Source organism: Poecilia reticulata, linkage group LG1 (genome assembly GCF_000633615.1).
Source record: "Poecilia reticulata strain Guanapo linkage group LG1, Guppy_female_1.0+MT, whole genome shotgun sequence".
NCBI lineage: Eukaryota > Metazoa > Chordata > Actinopteri > Cyprinodontiformes > Poeciliidae > Poecilia > Poecilia reticulata.
In genome coordinates, this window is record NC_024331.1 from 17880769 (window position 1) to 17899009 (window position 18241).

Genomic DNA, 18241 nt, shown 5'->3' on the forward strand with positions numbered 1-18241 from the left:
GATAGAATAAACACATTAGACATAAACCTTTAAATCCAGTGTCCATCCATCTAATTGGTAAACGGAGACCGTCTCTGTGTAATCTGGTCTCTGCACGAATTTAGCTGTTGTGTGAAGACTTCAGAGGATTGTTGGAGAACGTCAGTGAATAAACTGCTTCACTGAGATCAAGTAAAGCAGCAAACGGATCAGAAAGCATTCTACAATTTACCAACAACTCATCAAAACGGAACGGAACAGCTTTGTTTGCAAAGGAAACGGGCGCCACGTAGAAGAAGAATCTTTAGCTGCAAGAGACTTGGCCACGGCCACAACTAAACGGTTTTAGATAAAAGCATGTTTATGTGTACGGCCCGGCCAAGTCAAGACCTGAGTCGATTATAACTTACGGTAAGACTTGAAAATAGATGTTATTCTTTCAATTTGAGTGAGCTTGAGGAATTTTGCTAAGAAGGGCCAAACAATTTAGAGATGAGGTGAGATGAGGGCCACATTTTCAGATTTTCAGGACCAAAATGAGTTGGGGAAAATATACATTTTTTTCTTTCGGTTTTGGCAGTCTGAAGACATCTCATGCCAGATTCAATTATTGTTTAATTCTGATCACAGATTTAACTTTGCATTTCCACCACATAGCTATGTGTATGAATTATAACACGTAATTCATACACGTAGATTTTTACATGGACGGAGTTAATGATGACAAACGGCAGTGTTTTCCTTCTATCTGCTGAATAAAAACTATTTCACCATGTAAATGTTATCAGTTCATCCGACAGATAGTAAATATGTTAAAATCCATGTGCTTTGGTTCTTGGACTGTCTCAAGGAAATGCATCTCAGTCAATTTTAGCAAAAGTCTGCAAAGAGAAGACAGACTTTGACGACCTAAAACATGACACTCCCTCGCTCATCCAGGTAAGGCCATAAATCGTGAGTCGTCCCGTGTCACAACTGTGACATCAGAGCCCCTGCTGGCATCCAAAAGCAACAACTGGGCCCTAATGTAGATTCTTTAGAAAGCACAGGGAGCAGCTGGGGGCAAGCGGGTGTCTGCCAGTCTCACTGCATCCACGGCAACCAAGTAAACACAGCAGCAAACTGTCAGGTTAAACTTAAGCACCACCGGGTGATGTTTCACTGTCACCAGAAAGCTAACCTCGCACGCATGGCACATGCCACGCGTGTTCTTCTGCTGGCATAAATCTACTTGATTGCCTCTCATCTATGTTATTTTGAAGTTATTTGATCTTATTTTGTGAATTTGTGTTCAAATGTGTTCTTGGTTATCAGTGGCAGCTCTTGCCTGAATGGTGCTCTGCCGACCTCCATCCACCGCCTCTTAACATTAACACGGCACTTTACTATCTTTCTAAAAGATTTGGCACAATGAATAAAATTAGTTGCAAGTACAATTTAGTGTAACAAAACATTTATTAACAAAGCACATAATAGCCTACTTTGGTAGTTTACAATATGAATCTGTAAGAATTCCTTCTGTACAACAAAAGGGAAATTTCAAGTTAAATTCATAAGACAGGCAGAGTTAGGTTTAAAGCAATTAGACTGGCTTACTTGTTCTTATGAAAGTTATAAAGTCTTTTTATCTTAAATTGGGATTTGAACAGATCAAGTAAAAGTGTAAACAACAGATTCTGATAAAGAAAAAATAAACATCGATGGAGCCGGATGTTAAGTTTACTAAAAACAGAAGTTCTTTTTAAGACTGCTCTAAATTACCACCCTGACTAATGAGTGCTGTGAAGAAAAGAAAGAGAACAGTTTCAGTGTCTTGCATTTGAACATTTATTGCAAACATGTAGATGTATCAGTCTACATTACATCCATCCATCACGCTTATTCTTCTCAGTACAGTAGATGCAAAATTTGGATTCACATCCCCTTTTCAAAGTAGTCCCTCTACTTTTCATCCCGACCTTTAGCTTCTTCACAGGCACAGACGGCAGTTTTAAATCAGCGATGGCATCAATTCAGAGTTCAGTCATGTGCGTCTTATTTTTAAACCTTCTGCAAGCACGTATCTCAGACCATCTCACCTTAACGCTTTCCTCGTCCGCTATACAAAAACACTGATAGCGTCATTTTCCCATGTTTAATCCTGAAATCCTGTCAGACATTGTGACATGGCATGTGAACAGTACAGAGCATCACCGTCACCGTTTATGAACTTTAGTGATGACACCCAATTTCAGACAGATCGTCCTCTCTGTGTGCCTCATTTTTGAAAGCAAAAAAATGAGAAACGCTCCTGCGTTGATGCGTCATTCACACGCGATGCCATGATCCTGAAGTTCTCCATCACAAAGTTTCAAAACATACAGAGCCTCGCAAATGTATTCATCCTATTTTATCCTTTCATCACATCACAGCCACATCCTTGAGAAGTTTATTAGGATTTTATGTGATAGATTAATGCAAAGTAGCACATAATTGTGAGGTCTGAGGAAAAATACATATTATTTTCAAACAATTGGAGAGGGGCTAAAAGGGGCTATTCAACCAAGACATCCTCCTTTGTTCTGATATAAAATTGTTGCTGTGTTTGATTTTAGTTATGTTGGCCTTACATGCAAAATGTTGTGTGATGAAGAACCAACATTATCCTGAACACACACTCCTCCACATGACACGTGGTGGTGGCAGCATCATGCTGTGGGAGTGCTGTTCTTTTCACAACAGGGAAGATGGAGGGAGCTAAAGACAGGTCAGTTTGGGAAGAAAGCCTGTTGGAGGCTGCAAAAGACCTGAGACAGGGTCAACATTTTTATGTTTTCAAATAAACATAACAATGTTTATTTGAAAAAAGAAAAAAGTATTATTATTATTGTGCAGCATTTTATTCCCTTTCACAGTTATGGACATCTTATTGTTGATCTATCACATAAAAATCCAACAAAATATTTTGACCAGAGGTATTAATACTTTTGGAAGGTACTGTATAACATAACCTGCATCTTATTCTTTATGTAAAGAATAAAAAATGGTACATAAAAATGTCTCAATAGTGCTTTTGTCACCCACGGTTACAGCCATTTACATTTAGTGCTGTCATTTTTGGTGACCGCCCATGTGCAATTATTTAGAAAATAGAATGAAATAAAATGTACATTTCAAATTTCACATGTTCCAGTAAAATAAGAATAAAAAGAGAAATTTTTATTAGAAACTAAATATTAGGTAAAATATTAGAGAAATTCAATTTTTTTTTCTTTCAGTCATCCAACGCTGGAAACACTGTGTCAAGTTTTCAGGTGATCTGTGTTCATTTTCTCACGTGTTGTTTAGGTCTCGGCAGCTTGATTTAAACTGTTCCCAACAGCTTCAGGCTACAATGCGCCTCAAATTGAATCAACCATTGCACTGTCAATTAGGCTCTTGAAAGCAAACCCTTCAGAAAAGTTAACAAAATGTGTTCAAAACCTGGACTGATCTTAGTAAAATAAACTTTTAAGGCGCGAGATGGGGAAATGATATGTATTTTTAAATGGAGGTAAGTAGACTGACCAGCAGCTCCAAATACCTTTTAGTTTGTGCTTTGTTTTGACACATTCTGCAAATAGCAAATCTACAGCTGGTATTATGCTCAGAGGGATGCTGGTTCATGTTAACACAAAGACCAATGAGGCCCTGCTGCCTATTCAGTGGGAAACAGGACAGAAAATATATTTAAAAAATCAAAATATTATTGTTCAAATATCAAAAAAGACAGAATCAAATGGGGGGGGGGCATAAATTCATTTTGGATAGTAATTCCAAGTACAGTTTTGCACCAAACAGCTCACTCAAAAGCGTCTTTAGAACCTGGTATTACGTTGTGTGTGCTAATCGTAAAGAGACACGCTTCACACATGTACACTCTGTGTGATCCTGTTTGCAGGGGAGTAACGCAACTCCTCGTTGTGCTCACAGAATGCTCGAATGCCACGCATAGCTCACGGCCACGAACACGGACACATTCAGACGCAAGCAGACCCGCTCCCATCTCATTACACAAAAGTGTAAACCGAACCAAGACAAATAGAGGAAGTTATCCTGTAAATGTCTCAGTTGGCTCCGACTCATTAGGCCCAATACTACTTATAGTGACCTGAGCTCAGTGCTAAATCTGAGTCGGAGCTCCGTTTTCATCTGAGCAACATGCATAGTGTTACTCCTCTCACCTCACTAGTAAAAACAAGTGCATTAAGGAAATAATATTAATAATAATAATATTAATAATAAAACACTTCATTTACACATCATGCTGGTGGGCATTGAGACGCATTTCACAGGACGCAACGAGGAGTTGATGTCAGCAGGAAAGCTGATTGATATCAAAAAGCTACTGTGGAAGGGTTTAGTGTTAGCACACAAAGGAAAACCAGATTCTTTTGATATGACTGTTATTTACTTGATTTTACACATGTAATGGACCAGACACACTGCAGCGGAAGGTCTGGAGTGATTCAACATTCAGTAAAGTTAAATGGTCCCTTTCCTCAGATAAGTGTGAAAAATCACAAGTATTTATATCCTTTTTTTAAAAACGCAGAACTACTCTGTTGAAAGTAGTTTTTACCCAGAAGTAATCCACATGAGCTCATCTTTTATTAAGACAACTCTAATAAGTCCAAATCTATTTAGACTTTGCGGTCATTACTTTTTGGGGGATTCAAAGTTCATTTTACACTTTGGCATACTGATACTGTATTAGCATGCGCTAATACGAACTTTTCCCCCTCTCTGCTGGTCCAGGTAGCTAGCATGACTCTCTCCATTTAGCAACATTTCCAGTTTTTCCTGGAGGACCTTGAGACATTCCAGTGCAGGACAGGGTATGTAACTCCTTCAGAGTATTCTGGGCCCATCCTGTGATCTTTTTTTTTTTTTTTTCTACTTGGATGTGTCAGGAATGCCTCCACAGGAATCTGAACAAGAGCCCAATAGATATTATTGATAGGTCAGAATTATATTTATCTATATATATGAGCCAACAGAGAGAGATGATTTGCTTAAAGCTACTCAGCTCAATAAAATAACTTACCATGTCTGCATTATACCATTGTGTCACATAAAAAAGTAATAATTGTTGCACATATATACAATTATATCTGTGCGCAGTCAACATCAACCTAAAGAAACAAACTCTAACAGCAGCCTCTCTTAATCTTGAAAGCCCGGATTTTGAAGGATGATTAAGCTTATCCTTAATTTATTATCTTCATGAGATTAAACTGGTGCTTAGTGTTATAGTCATCATTCATTAGTTAAAGCTCAAATCTCAGAAATGTGTTATGTCAAGCCACCCTACCCAACATTAGAGTTGTCAGCCGTTGGCTTTCAAATAGTTAATTTTCCCCTATTTGCCTCAAACCACCACTAATGATACACCACTAATGGCTTCTGGTGCACTTTCCAAACACCCCAACGTTCACATTAAATGCACACACCAGCAAATCTAATGATTTTAGTTATTCCAAAAATAATTAGAATTTTGATAATAAATACCTAAACTTATATGTTTTATTTAAGCCACATTCAAATGGACAATTTCTACTTCATTTAGAATATCCTTAACAAAAACACAAATGATTTATTTCTAAGTCACAGTAAATACATTAAGGCAACACAACATGTGATCGCTCCAGGATTTCAATAATGTCAAACCCCAGAAAAATTGTTTTGAATTCCTGATTGACTCTGTTCCCCTTGTGACCTTCAATAACGGATCGACCAGGAAGAGACAAATGTAACAATTTAACTTTCAGTTTGCTACAGTTTCTCTGATGAAATCATAAACTTTTCAGTTTAGTTATGTTTTTAGAAAACTGTCAATAAAATAGTGATGAGAGCACAAGCTAGCAAACAAATGTGTCTCGACAATAAATTTGGCTTGTATTAAGTTATACCTTTATGATACCTCTATCAAAAGCCATGACTTTATGGCCTAGATAGTAAATAATAGCATATCTAGTATGTATTGTCAATCATCAGACTCAGTCAGGTGACACGAGACTATGATGTTCTAGAAACAAACATTCTGACTTTAATGATGCTACTTTTTATTTTTTTATGTACATAAATTTAACTCCTGTGAGTATATTGTGTTTTATCAAATAAACACAGTCTAACCTTAAATACATATTACCATTAACGTCTGAATAAAACAGATTGGCAGTATATAACACTTTATTGCGACAGAACTGTCTTGTTTCCTTTTGAATAGACCGCAGGGCACACATGGCATTTAAATACAGACCAATCTACACAGCACCTGAATGGAAAGTATCTCTACGATTCATATCTATAAAGTGCTACAATGCATACAGAAAAAAAACAACAACACAAAAACAAAAACAAACAGCAGAACAGAGAGACACAGGTGAAGGGCTGATGGTGGAAGTTGTCCAGAGAGCGGGTCACAGGATGAAAAGTCCACTTACAGTGAATGAAGGCGGATTCCTCAGCAGAGCTATCTGGAAATGAAAGAAAAGAAAGAAGTAATGAGTTCAGATGCCAAAATACATTTTTGTTCCTAAATTGTTCATTGTGTTGATATTAAAGTGCCTTCCAAACTATTCACAGCTCTTGACCTGTGGCTACTTCTTCACATATTTTTGCATCAAAACCACAAGTTTTAATGGGTTTTATTGCGATTTTTGTGATACAGCAATTCTGCAAGCAGTTCATAATTGTTAAGTGAACCATTTTTTTAATTATATAAATGAAATAAATAAATATGAAATAGAATGTCCTGTTGACATGAATGTACTCCAGATGTTACATTTTGAAGATAAAGACTTTTCTTGGTAATGGTAACTTCAAGACATCTATATAAATTAGTGAATTCATTGTTCAGATGTAATTTTGACCCATTCTTCCACATAAATTCTTTGAATCTTGAAGATTCTGGGCAACATTTCTTACATCTTTCAATAGAATTTAAATTTCTTACAAGTCAAGTGATTAACTGGGCCATTTACGCATCTTTTAGGTTGCTGTGCAGAATTATTATGCAAATACGGTGTGTACGCTGACACCCAAAACACTTTGCTTTGACCTCATCTGACCACTGACCAGACCATGTTCTCCCAGTGTTTCACTTGTCTGTTCAAATCTACTGTAACTTTAAACAACCTTCATCATATTCTGTCTTCATCAGGGGAGTCTTCTGCAGTGAGTTGACAAAACTCAAGCATAGCACTGAAATAACCTCCAACTATGAAGCACAGAGCTAGAAGTAAATCTGATGGGACACTTTTGTGCATCAGGATCAAACCACCAATATAGACTCCACCATGAATTGTATTGTACTATCAGAGACTGCTTGAGGAAAATGGGAGATCATCTCAAATATTAAATGTCAACCTGAAAGAGAAGACAATGACTCAAAACAAAACCCACACATCCACAAAATATCGTCTGAGATCGAGATCTGGATTTCATTGAGACGTGAGTTGAAATGGGCTGTTTGTGGAAGAAACCCTTAAACATCTCCCAGCTGAAAGTGAAGAACTAGAAAAGCATTTTTCACACTGGTAGACTGGTAGATGAAGAAACATCTCACTGAAGTCATTTAAACTAAATTATGTAAGATTAATTTTTAAGAGGGAGGGTGTTCTGATTTTCACTTACAATACACATTTTTCTTAATATCTCCTGCTTGATTAGTCAAACAAGTTAAAGTAGGAGATAATTAAGAAGACATCAGAAAAGGTCATATAAACAGAAGACATCTGTATTTTTTATTTAAATTTCTCCTTCCAGCTAACAGTGGTAGGCCTGTGTTGGTCTATCACATAAGCCCCACTAAAACACAAATTGAAGTTTGTGCTATTAATGTAACAAAACAGAAAAGAAAGTAAAAGCTGTACAATCTTGTAGTTAGCCTTTTGGCTCACTACATTTAGCCAGTCATGGCTATGTTGAAACTAATCGATTAGTTTACGCAGAAGGAATGAAGGTCAGCAGTGATTTCCAACTCCTTCTCCGCATTTAGTAATAGGCGGTGGTGGAGGAGGGGGGCTGGCACAGCGTAGGAGGGGGGGGGACTATAAAAAGTTGACCCTCTCGCAGTCCGACAGACTCGCTCCCAAGCCAGAGCTGCAGCAGCATCTGATCTCTCCGAGCAGCTGTCCTCTCCCTGCATCAGCACAACAAATACTTTGCATTGCCTGACCTTTTCCTCCTGCATCACTATTCCAGCCATGCCCCAATAACCCCTCCCGAATCCCCCCCCCATACCCAACTGCATGAGACACCAGCGCCAGCTCCACACATCTCATGTAGCCATCACACCACTACTCAACCCCATACTAGGCCTCCGGCTGCCACGCTCTCGGCTGACATGTATCCCCCACGCTCATGCAGTTGTGTTCTTGCTCTGACACATTAGCTGCGAGCGAGACCTCCAGCAAGGTGTGAGTGTGTACATCTGAGAAAGAATTACAAATTTAAATGGTTCAGAGGATAATCTCGACAATGGCTCATTGTTTAGTTTTAAGGTCCAGTTGAAATAAAGTCAAACCGCTGTTATAGATCCAAAGGTGCCTTGTCACACAGTTAGAGAACTCAATGGTAGACACGGTTATATTTCAGCTCATGATGCCGTCTTGACGTCACAGTGGCGAGACTAGCAGCAATAATGATGAAACCCACAAAAGACAGGAGGTCAGTTGTATCGTTGAGGACTGTTTAAACAATAATCAGGTCCCAAAAAGGAATAAAGTTGTTGTGGATTTAAGGAAGCTGAGAATGTGTCTACTCTTGTTTAATGGCTTGAGGTGGAAAGGGTAGCTTTGTCCTGGATTTATTTGTCCAGAGAGCGGACAAATAAATCTGGTGAGGTTCAAGAACCTCACCAAGATTTTTGAACCCCTCCTGCCTGGAAAAGGGAACTCAATAGAAACTTTTCCTTTTTGAAGGAGGCAGTGTGAACAACGAGGGAGATCTGTTGTGGGTACACAGCACTGGTGGGAAGATTTTAGAAGCTAAACTCTGTATCCTGTATCAGTTTGAACCAGGCTCACTCTGATTACTTCCTGTTAATGTTCTGAACACCTGAATTAACAGGATGAGTAACAGCTTCCTTCTGAGGGATCTGGCCACCAGCCCAGAACACACATAAATGTAGACACATGTACAACACAGATAAGGGGCATAACACATGTGATATCAATAATATATTTCTAATTTATCTGCAGTCTTATTTTATTCGTAGTAACTTCTTTATTTATTTTAGCAAAAAAAAAAAAAAATTATCATGTTGCATTATGTGACTAATTTAGTTGTTTTCTTTTATGTTGTCCTGTTCCTTTACTTTAGGGAAATTTATATACTGCTTTTGTATCTCATTTTCCATCTAACGTCATGTTTATATTCACCTTTAATAGGTATAAACAGAGGTGTGACTAAGTCACTGTGTTGCAAGTCTCAAGTAAGTCTCAAGTCTCTGTCCTCAAGTCCAAGTCATGTGACTTGAGTCCCCACCTCTGGGTAGGAACACCTTAACCATCTGATTTGATTTAAGTTTTACTATTTTATTTTTTTCTGGCTCAAAAGATGAAATAGTAAAACTTAACCTAAACATTAGGGTTTTTTTTAGCTGTTGTTTTGGGCTCCGATGGACAGCTTCACTCTTACCTGCATCAAACTAATCTTTGAGTGACAAATGTTAAAAAAAACAACTCTCTAATCTAAAAACTTTCCTGGTGGTTCATGTGAACAATTTCTCAAAAGTCATTGCAGTTTTTCTCAGTATTTTACTTTCGAGGTGTGTATCAGTTTCTTGTTTATTGTCAGTACACCTGTTTACTACCAAAGACACAGTGGAGTTGAGCAGCTTAGAGACTGGCGTGGGGCATCATTTTGAGGATGAAGTGGGGCAACTGTGCTGGACCCACAGAGTTGTGATTTGCCTTCAGTGTGCTGGTAAACTGCACTTCTACAAGCTGTTTCTGGACGTTAGCAAGTGTTCTCTCGCAGGTCACAATCAAAGTCAATATAAAACAGTTCCAGATTACTTTAGTGCACTTCAACTTTAGTAAAGTGCTTCATGAACTATTTGAGCAAAAATATGCACTTGGGAACCCAGTGGTGGGGCTGACTTGGGGTTTTACAACATGGCAGGACAAAAATTGTCATAAGTCCCCTTATTACATCTGATTCTTCCACAAGTACAGCTTGCAGACTTCTGAGCTGCATTATGAGAGATGTTCTGTAACTAGTGAGAGTGATGTATAGGTGGGCAATTAATTATAAAATATACAAAACTGCCTTACGGGACCAAAACAGTTGTATGGCGGCGGATGTGATCCACATCTGCCTTCTTGCACCTGGGATTTGTACCCAAGTACGAACGAGATTCTCTTCCTGGTATCTTGGTTGATTTTTTTCCATTATGGCATTTAAGGAAGCAGTATGTTGCAGTGTTGCCTTAGACTGCATCCCCAGTTATGCCTCCAATTAACTCAGACGTTACATATAAACTTATCAGAAGCTTGTAAAGCCATGACATCATCATCTAATCTTAGCATAGTGATCTAAATTAATCTAAACTTATGACTCTGAACTAAAACACTTTCTAAAAATCTCATAATTTGGCATGTAGAAGAAAAAAATATTTTTGGTAATCCCAAAATAAAATAAAATAAATAAAATGTTAACTGTGGATATCTGATCATTAAAAACTAAGGCTTTTGCTTCCAGAATCTTACACTAGCGAGAGTGCCTGGAACATACAGAGAAAATAGTTGTTGAAATTTAACATCCATTATGTGTAAATCAGTACCTAAGATTAGGCTTAAGCTGCTACCTTATTTTGCTTTTCTAATAAAATGACTAACGAAATGCTTCACTTCAGGCTCTAGTAAACCTGCCTAAGGGATGAACAGAATAGTGATCTGTAATGCTATATAGGAAATTAAAAACCTTAATGGCTGATTAAGAATAACTTAATGTTAAGGCGTCACTAACTGGAATAGTTTCCAGTGACACCCTGAGAATAAACTGTGTAAACAAACTCGCCTCACACTATTAAAATAGTTTGACGATGTGTAATGCAGAAAAAAAGAAAAGGCTCAAGGATGAAAATCCAATCTCTCATGGGAGTCAGGTTACCTGTCATGGAGCTACTGCAAGTCTATTAACACTGTCAGAGTGCTGCTAAAGTGCTACAGTAGGTTATATTGCTGCTTGGAGAAAACGTGGAAAACTCAAATAACCGCACAATAAGGAAAAACTAATGAGAAAACGTCCTGCCAAGATTATCCCTTTTCTCCTATTAATATTGCCTCTACATTCTGATTTTTGGCTTGTGTTGAACTTGAAATTTTAGTGTATTTTGCGCCTTTTGTTTTTTTTTTTAAATATGTTTTGAATACGAGATCCTTTACTTGTAATATTTAGTCTTACCTTGAGATATTAATGCTTTGCTGTTATTACAATTTTGTCATGTTTGTTGTTAATTTTTAATGCCCTATAGATGGAGTCATACTTTTTATAAAGCCCTGTGGGAATAATAAAGTACTTTTGAACTAAACTTCAGTTAAATTATGAAAAAAATCTGTAAATATGACAAACTGAAAACTTTGCACAGCCAACTTTGCTAACAAGACAACACAAATTTTCAGTAACCTCTTTGGGTCTCTTATGCTTTCTTTACAATCATTCTTACTGTGCAAGACGGCAAGATGAGCTTGGGTAATACTCTTCCAGTCATTCGTATTGCATTGCTATTCACATTTATACACTTATCTATGTTTTCCACATGTTTAATGCCTTTCCAATTTATAAAATGATCAAGAGTACTGTGTCAGGTCATGTTGATAAACCAGAGAGACAGGAAGTCACGGATTACTAAATAAAAGTTTTTTTTCCCACAACCTAATAAACAAGTATTTATTGTAATAAAACTGTTAGGAATCCCAATTTCTTAACGTGATTTTATTAATTTGTATGCAAATTATAGGGTGGATGTTGACCAAATGTTTAACTGTGAGAATATGTTGTTGGAATAAAGTATTTATTTTTATTTTAATCTGTTGCATGTTTGATCTTTTGGACTGGGAACACCAGCAAGCTAAACAAGTTCAGCAAAGACAGTTTTATGTGTGTTTACAAAACTGTGTCTATGTTGAGTATGTTTCTCACAACAGGTAAGTTGCTTCTAAAATGAAAACGTGAAACTGTTCAGGGCAGAGCTTCTTTGTCATATCCCAACGCTGCTCTGACTGGTCAGACGCATAACTAATAGGTAAATGAGTGCCAAATAACCATTATCATTATTCACCGCTGTAGCAATGCTGGCAAGATGCCTCATAAAATATCTTGATTTAACTGGATCTCTGTCTCTGCCCAGTCTTTATCCTCAGGTTCCAGTGCGTCAGTGGCAAATCTCTACAGTATCTGTTTCCACATTTGAACTTCAGAGCTGATCTTCAAAACTCAACTGTTTGGTCTCCACCAGGACAAAGAGCCGTGCAACAATGGGCTTTCTCCTCTGCTGCTCCATGTCTGTTCAATTCCCATTTCGACAAATGGAGGATCTCACAAACATCGGAAAGTTTCAAAAAGAAACCAAAAATCTTCCTTTATAAAATACATTTTAACCTTTGCATTCTCTTTGTGCTTTATTTTATTTAATTTTTTTTGCTTTTGCTACCTGTACACTGGAGGGTTTTTTGTGTTCTTAAGTCTGCAAATTGTTTTTACTTTTTAGCATTTAAAGATTATTTTACAAAGTGCTTTTACATAGAAATGTATTATTAAAAAAAAACAGAATCAAGTTTTTTGCAATTCAAACATGTCGCTTATATTATTATCCTCCTTGACTCTATGGTTTGTATGGCTTTTTTCCCCATCTGTCTGCAGGAGAATCTACATTATGTGACACATGACAGATTTATGAAAGCTTTTCCTTCTGACACCAGGTCTGATAATACTTTGACATTTAGACTAAGATCCTTACTCAGATCTGGATTAGTTTCATTAATTTGTGTTCATGTTAACTCACATTTATGAAGAGAAGTCCTCTTGGTCACCGATGCTCAACCACAAAGCTCATAGTTTTCCCATCAAACGAGGGTGGAGCGATGATTCTTGGACCCTGCTGTGTTGTGATGCTGATAAGTGCCTTTTTGTCAGAGCTTCCAGGCCCTCCTTTAGTGGACACGTGTCCCAAACTCAGCGGCAGATGAAGCGGCCCCTGCTGAGCCTCTGCCGTCGCGCTGTAGTAAGCCTTCTCTGTACCTGGGCTCATTGGATTACTTTTGATTCTTTCTCCTGCTGCATCCTCTGAGTGACAGGGGGACTGCGGCACCACCGCCTGGGCTGCCAACGTAGGAGAGATGAAGCCTGGGTAGACCACGTAGGTGGGGGCGAGAGCTAGGGGGGGTAGCGAAAAAGGTACGGGTGTGACGGACGCGATGGGTGAGTGAGGCACGGGGACATCCACGTACTGGCCTGTCTCTGGATCGAAAAGTCTCTTGGTGGTGGCCAGTATGGGAGTGTCCACCAGGTAATAATGTCCAGTTGTGGGGTCCAAGAGCATCTTGCGTTGGGTTTGAGGGACCATTTCTCCTCCAGGGGGTGTTGGGGACATATTGATGGACGGGGAGAAGCGTAACACCTGCTGCTGATTTTGAGGACTTGTCGCTGCTGTTGGAAGATGGTAGATAGTTGCAGATGGACAGTCCATGATTACATGTGACATGTTTTGCTCTGGCACCTTGATATCACCCTTCTGACTGAGCAGCTTGGTTTCATTCATGCAGCCAATCCCTGGCATGGTTAGGTAATTCTCAGAGTCCAGGAAACCCCTTGTAGTGGTGGGATCTGTGAAACTGGATTTGGCCTTGTCCTGCTCCACCAGTTTTACAGACGCTGGTTTAATCGCCGACGTTTTGGAGCTTCTCACAACAGAGGACGCTTGCAAAGCAGAATCTTGCTCAATTAAGCTGCTGTGTTTCTTATTGGCAAAATGCAGGACGCTTTTGTTGGTGAAGATTTTACTTTGCTGCGATTGTGTTTTAAAAGTGTCATGGTTGTATGGAACATGGATGATATTCAGAGATCTTCTAGCTCCTTGGCTTTTCTGAACTTCTTTGCCGTCGGTGAGAGACTGAGGTGTCCTGCCACTGTTTTTCACCTCCTGCTCATCTGCAGCTGCCTGACCCTGAACGGTGAGGCGCGGCAGCACGTGGCTGTCTGCGACCGGGCGAGAGGCTTGGGTTTTACGCTTCCATTCATTCCTGTCAAAAACATAAAGCTGCTCCATGGTTTTAACTGCAGCCTTGAGCTTTTCTAGGGCATCCTGTTTTGGCATTGCGGGGTCATTTCTCCTTTCGTTTGTCTCCCCAGTGAACCTATCCTGTCTCTGTTTTTCCAGTTTGGCCTCAAGATTTTGATGCGCCTCAGGGTGATCGGAATTTCCTTGTCTTGCCGTAAGAGTGGGAACTCTACAGGAGGTGTCAGGCATGGTGCCTACCTCCACTTGTGCCCGTGTTGTGTCGTCTGTCTCTGGTTTAATGTTTGTTTTAACAGAGTTGCATTTGATCACAATGGAGGATGGTTTTTCTGGATCCACTTTGGTTTTCTCCTCGGCCACCGTGGAACATCTCCGGTCACTTCTGTTCAAAGAGACAAAACGATACGAGCTTTTCACTAGCTTACGCACATCCCTGACGTGATATATTGGTGTCTGAAATTTGCACTTTGTGTCCCTGATGTCTCTGACGGTGAAACTCGGAGCCTTGTCTCCTGAGGATAAAATATGACACCTGCCATTGTCCGCTGCCCTGTATTTGTTGATGCTGTTACTGATTTTGGGTGTTAGGAGATTTGCAATATTCAGAGTGCAGCCTTTGTTTTCTTTCACGTTTCTCAGGCAGATTTTGATCTCGGGTGCTTTTCCCACCCTCTCATGTTTTTCTTTACTTTCTGCATTTTTATCATCCGACTTTTGCAGGTCTTTCTCGCATGTCTTTGCACCTGTGCCGGGTGTGTTGGGGGTTAAATCCTCTGCCAGGTTTCCGTCTTTTGAAAGAAGCTGGCAGTTTGGAACAAACAGAAGCTTCGTCAGAACGCTGCTGGAGTCCAGTCCTTCTCTTGCTGCCTCTGCCTCCTTCCCGGACTGCGGCTTCTGTGGTGTTTCCTGATGCTCTCCTGAAGAATCGGCAGCCTTTCTGTCACCCTGTGTCTCCTCTGCAGGCCCACAGGAACTGGATCTGGATCTGTGATCTTCAGGCGAGTTCACGGAGTTTCCTAATTCTGAGGTCTGTCCCTGCAAGCCTCTGCTCTCGCTCCTCTCCTTCACGCCCTCCAGATCTCTAAAGTGAACGCAGGGGGAGCCTGAGGGGTAAGTGTCTGATATTTCTCCCCTCTCCATTTTGCGTTCCTGTTCAAACTGCATTTTTTTGGAAATGACATTTTTCAGCAGACTCGAGGCAAAAATAGCCCTCTTGTGTGTGTCCCCCGAGCTCTCTGTGCGACGATACTGCATCTCACACCCCGATCTGGCCAACATTTCATTGGGTCGATCCTTTTGGAAGCACTTTGGGCCCCGGGGAGTTCTGGATTCAACATTACAGTGAAAATTTAGTGTGACCCCTTGCTGTGCTGACTGTTCCTGCATTTGAAGCGTTCTGCCTGAAGACGTTGTCTGCTGTGAAGTAATTCTCTTGTTCAGGGCGCAGATTCTTGTCTGTTGATCGTTCATGCCAGTTTTGCATCTGTTGTTCCTCTTGCTGTCCTGCACAGTCTTATTCATTTCCAGTGTTGCACTGGAGGTGTTGTGTGTAATATTTCCATAATTCCAGTCCACATAAGCTGACCACTTATTCAGGCCATATTCTGACACGGATGACTCACTGGAAGTGCTAAGATTGATGGCATCAAAGTATGGACATGCCAGGCTTCGGAAAGACTTGGCGGTTAGGTTACGCACCTCTTTATCAGCGTCGTCCAGCTCACTAAAAGAGCTGGACGCTCCGCTGGAATACTCATTAATATCTTTCCGTCTCAGTTTGGTTGCAAGGTGTTGACGGCCCGGAGCCGGGATGAAATATTGACCCCTATCGCACAGGGGCCCCGCTCTGGCGCCAGGGTTCACAAAGGAGTAATGGCTCCCATCTCCAAGGTGTTTGGCGCGCCACTGCGCGCTATTGTCAAACACGCCTGCGGGGTCGTTCACAGCCCTGGAGGAGGTTTTAATCGACAGGTGGATCTTCCCCGCAGACGGGTCACCGCCGCTCTGGGTTCTGCACAGGCTCTCATCCGAACTGGCGCACAGATCACTCTCCTCCTGCTCGGTGCTGACAGCCGCTCCGCTAAGATTAGACTGCGCCTTCGGCTGGCTCCGGCCGCGCTCCACGATCAGGGTGCCCTCCTGGATGTCGTCGCTCTCGAAAGAGGCGTAATCCACAAAGGCGTAGACCAGGTTGCCGTCCTCAAATTCCCAGCGGGTCCCGCGGCCAAGGTCGTAGTCCACGTCGTGGTCGAGCTCGGTGAGCTGGATCTCGTGCGTGGTGATGTAGTGGGACTCGGACAGCTCGGCGTCGCTCTTGCCGTTCAGACACATGTCGGTGTAGCGCAGCTCGCCGCTGTCGCTGCACTCGCTGGAGTCCAACTCAGTCTGCTTCTCGCTCCCTGAGTCCGGGTCCGCGGTGGGGAGTTTGGTCAGGGTTTCCAGCGGGGACTCGGTAGAGGAGGTTTTGCTCTCCTCCTGCTTCGAGCTGTCCGATTTGATCACAGACAGCTGGTTCCCCTCTCCGGTGAAAGTCACTTTCACCGTCTTCGGCCCGTCGGGTCTCATGTCCAGATCCACATAATTGGACTCTTCGCTTTTTGTCTCCGTGTGCTGGTCCTTGCCGTCCTCCTTCTTTTTAACATGTTTGAGCAGCTTGTTGCTGTGAAGTCCGGTGTCATCTCGGTAAGTGAGAGTTTTCTCCGCTGCTTCCATTTAGTCCGGACTTAACCGTCAGGTGGTCCTCGTTTACGATGTTACTCCGACACTGGACGGAAAACTCTGCAGGCAGGAGCGTGGGGGCAGCCGGGAGGGTGTGTGTGCGCGTGTGTGTGTGTGTGTGTGTGTGTGCGTGCGCGCGCGTGTGTATGCGTGTGTTTGTGTGTGTATGGGTGAGTGACTTTGAGACAGGATGGAGGGGTGTGTGTTGGGGGGAGTCCCACAGAAATTCCCACGACACTGTCAGGCGTCTTTTTTTGTAACTCTAAAACAAACCTCCAAAGTTTTCAGCACCTCTCCTATAGAACAGCTCCTCCTCAGAGGGAATGAAAGTAGGAGTTTTCATCTTACCTGAGACATTACGAGAAGTAGATTACTCTAAGCCTTTATTTTTTTTTATTAGACATTTTCTTTTTTTCTCTTTTCTTTTAGGGTTTTTGTTTGTTTTCTTTTTTCTTTTTTTTTTATTTTGGCATGAGAGGTAAAAATCGCCCGTTTCTTACTGCAGCTTTTGTAAAAGTCCTGGCTGTTTTCAAATAAAACCAGTAACGTTTTTGGTTTAAAGGAGGCACATTTCCTGAAAACGTTTCCAGCAACAGGAAGTTTTCTGAACATCCGGTCGGTTCCAGGCTGAATCAGCTGGTGATCAAATTTTTTTTTCCACCCCAGATATCGTAGCAGCATCTCTGCCGCATGGTGCGAAGTGTGACATCAGACTCGATCAGTCTGATGCATTCTTAGATAGATACAAGCAGCCTGTCCCAATCAGATGAAGCGAAGAAAGAAAGGAAGAAAGAGGACAACATGCCAATGAGAAAGAAAAAAGACAGGACTGAAAAATTTAGAGAGAAAATAAGAAAACATTGCTTTGCTTCATAATAACACTGTATGCTGTTATTGTTTCAGAGTTTTATTAAACTCGACTAAAGACGGCTAAATATCACAAATAATCTTAATATAAGTTGAGCAAAAAATGGTGATGTTTATTCCCAAAATAAAATGTAATTTGAGGTAAAGTCAAAAGAAAAAAAAATGAACCACTCAGCTGCTTTGATTTATCTTTACCACTGCAGCACATATTGGTATTTATAAGACACAGCAACGCCCAGCAGATCAATGTTCACTTGCCGAAACAGCTGCTTACAAAGAATTCTCCTTCACATTATCTCCTTCACATTATCACGGACGGACGGACGGACGGACGGACGGACGGACGGACGGACAGACAGACAGACAGACAGACAGACAGACAGACAGACAGACAGATTCCTTCTCATGCAG

The 18241-nt window shown here is 40.8% G+C and overlaps 1 protein-coding gene across 1 annotated transcript; it reads right to left on the reverse strand.

Annotated features, from left to right (window-relative positions):
• Positions 1-1782: 1782 nt before the first annotated feature.
• lg1h4orf54 (linkage group 1 C4orf54 homolog) lies at positions 1783-17060 on the reverse strand. The gene is made up of 2 exons (XM_008411372.2): positions 13013-17060; positions 1783-6476 (listed from the first exon to the last, which is right to left on the reverse strand). The coding sequence occupies exon 1, from the start codon at positions 16955-16957 to the stop codon at positions 13037-13039; it is 3921 nt and encodes a 1306-aa protein (XP_008409594.1). The 5' UTR covers positions 16958-17060; the 3' UTR covers positions 1783-6476; positions 13013-13036.
• Between the last annotated feature and the right edge of the window lie 1181 nt (positions 17061-18241).

Bases quoted from the DNA above. Each gene is read 5' to 3' on its own strand.
- lg1h4orf54 (XM_008411372.2), bottom strand. From the start codon at position 16,957: ATGGAAGCAGCGGAGAAAACTCTCACTTACCGAGATGACACCGGACTT.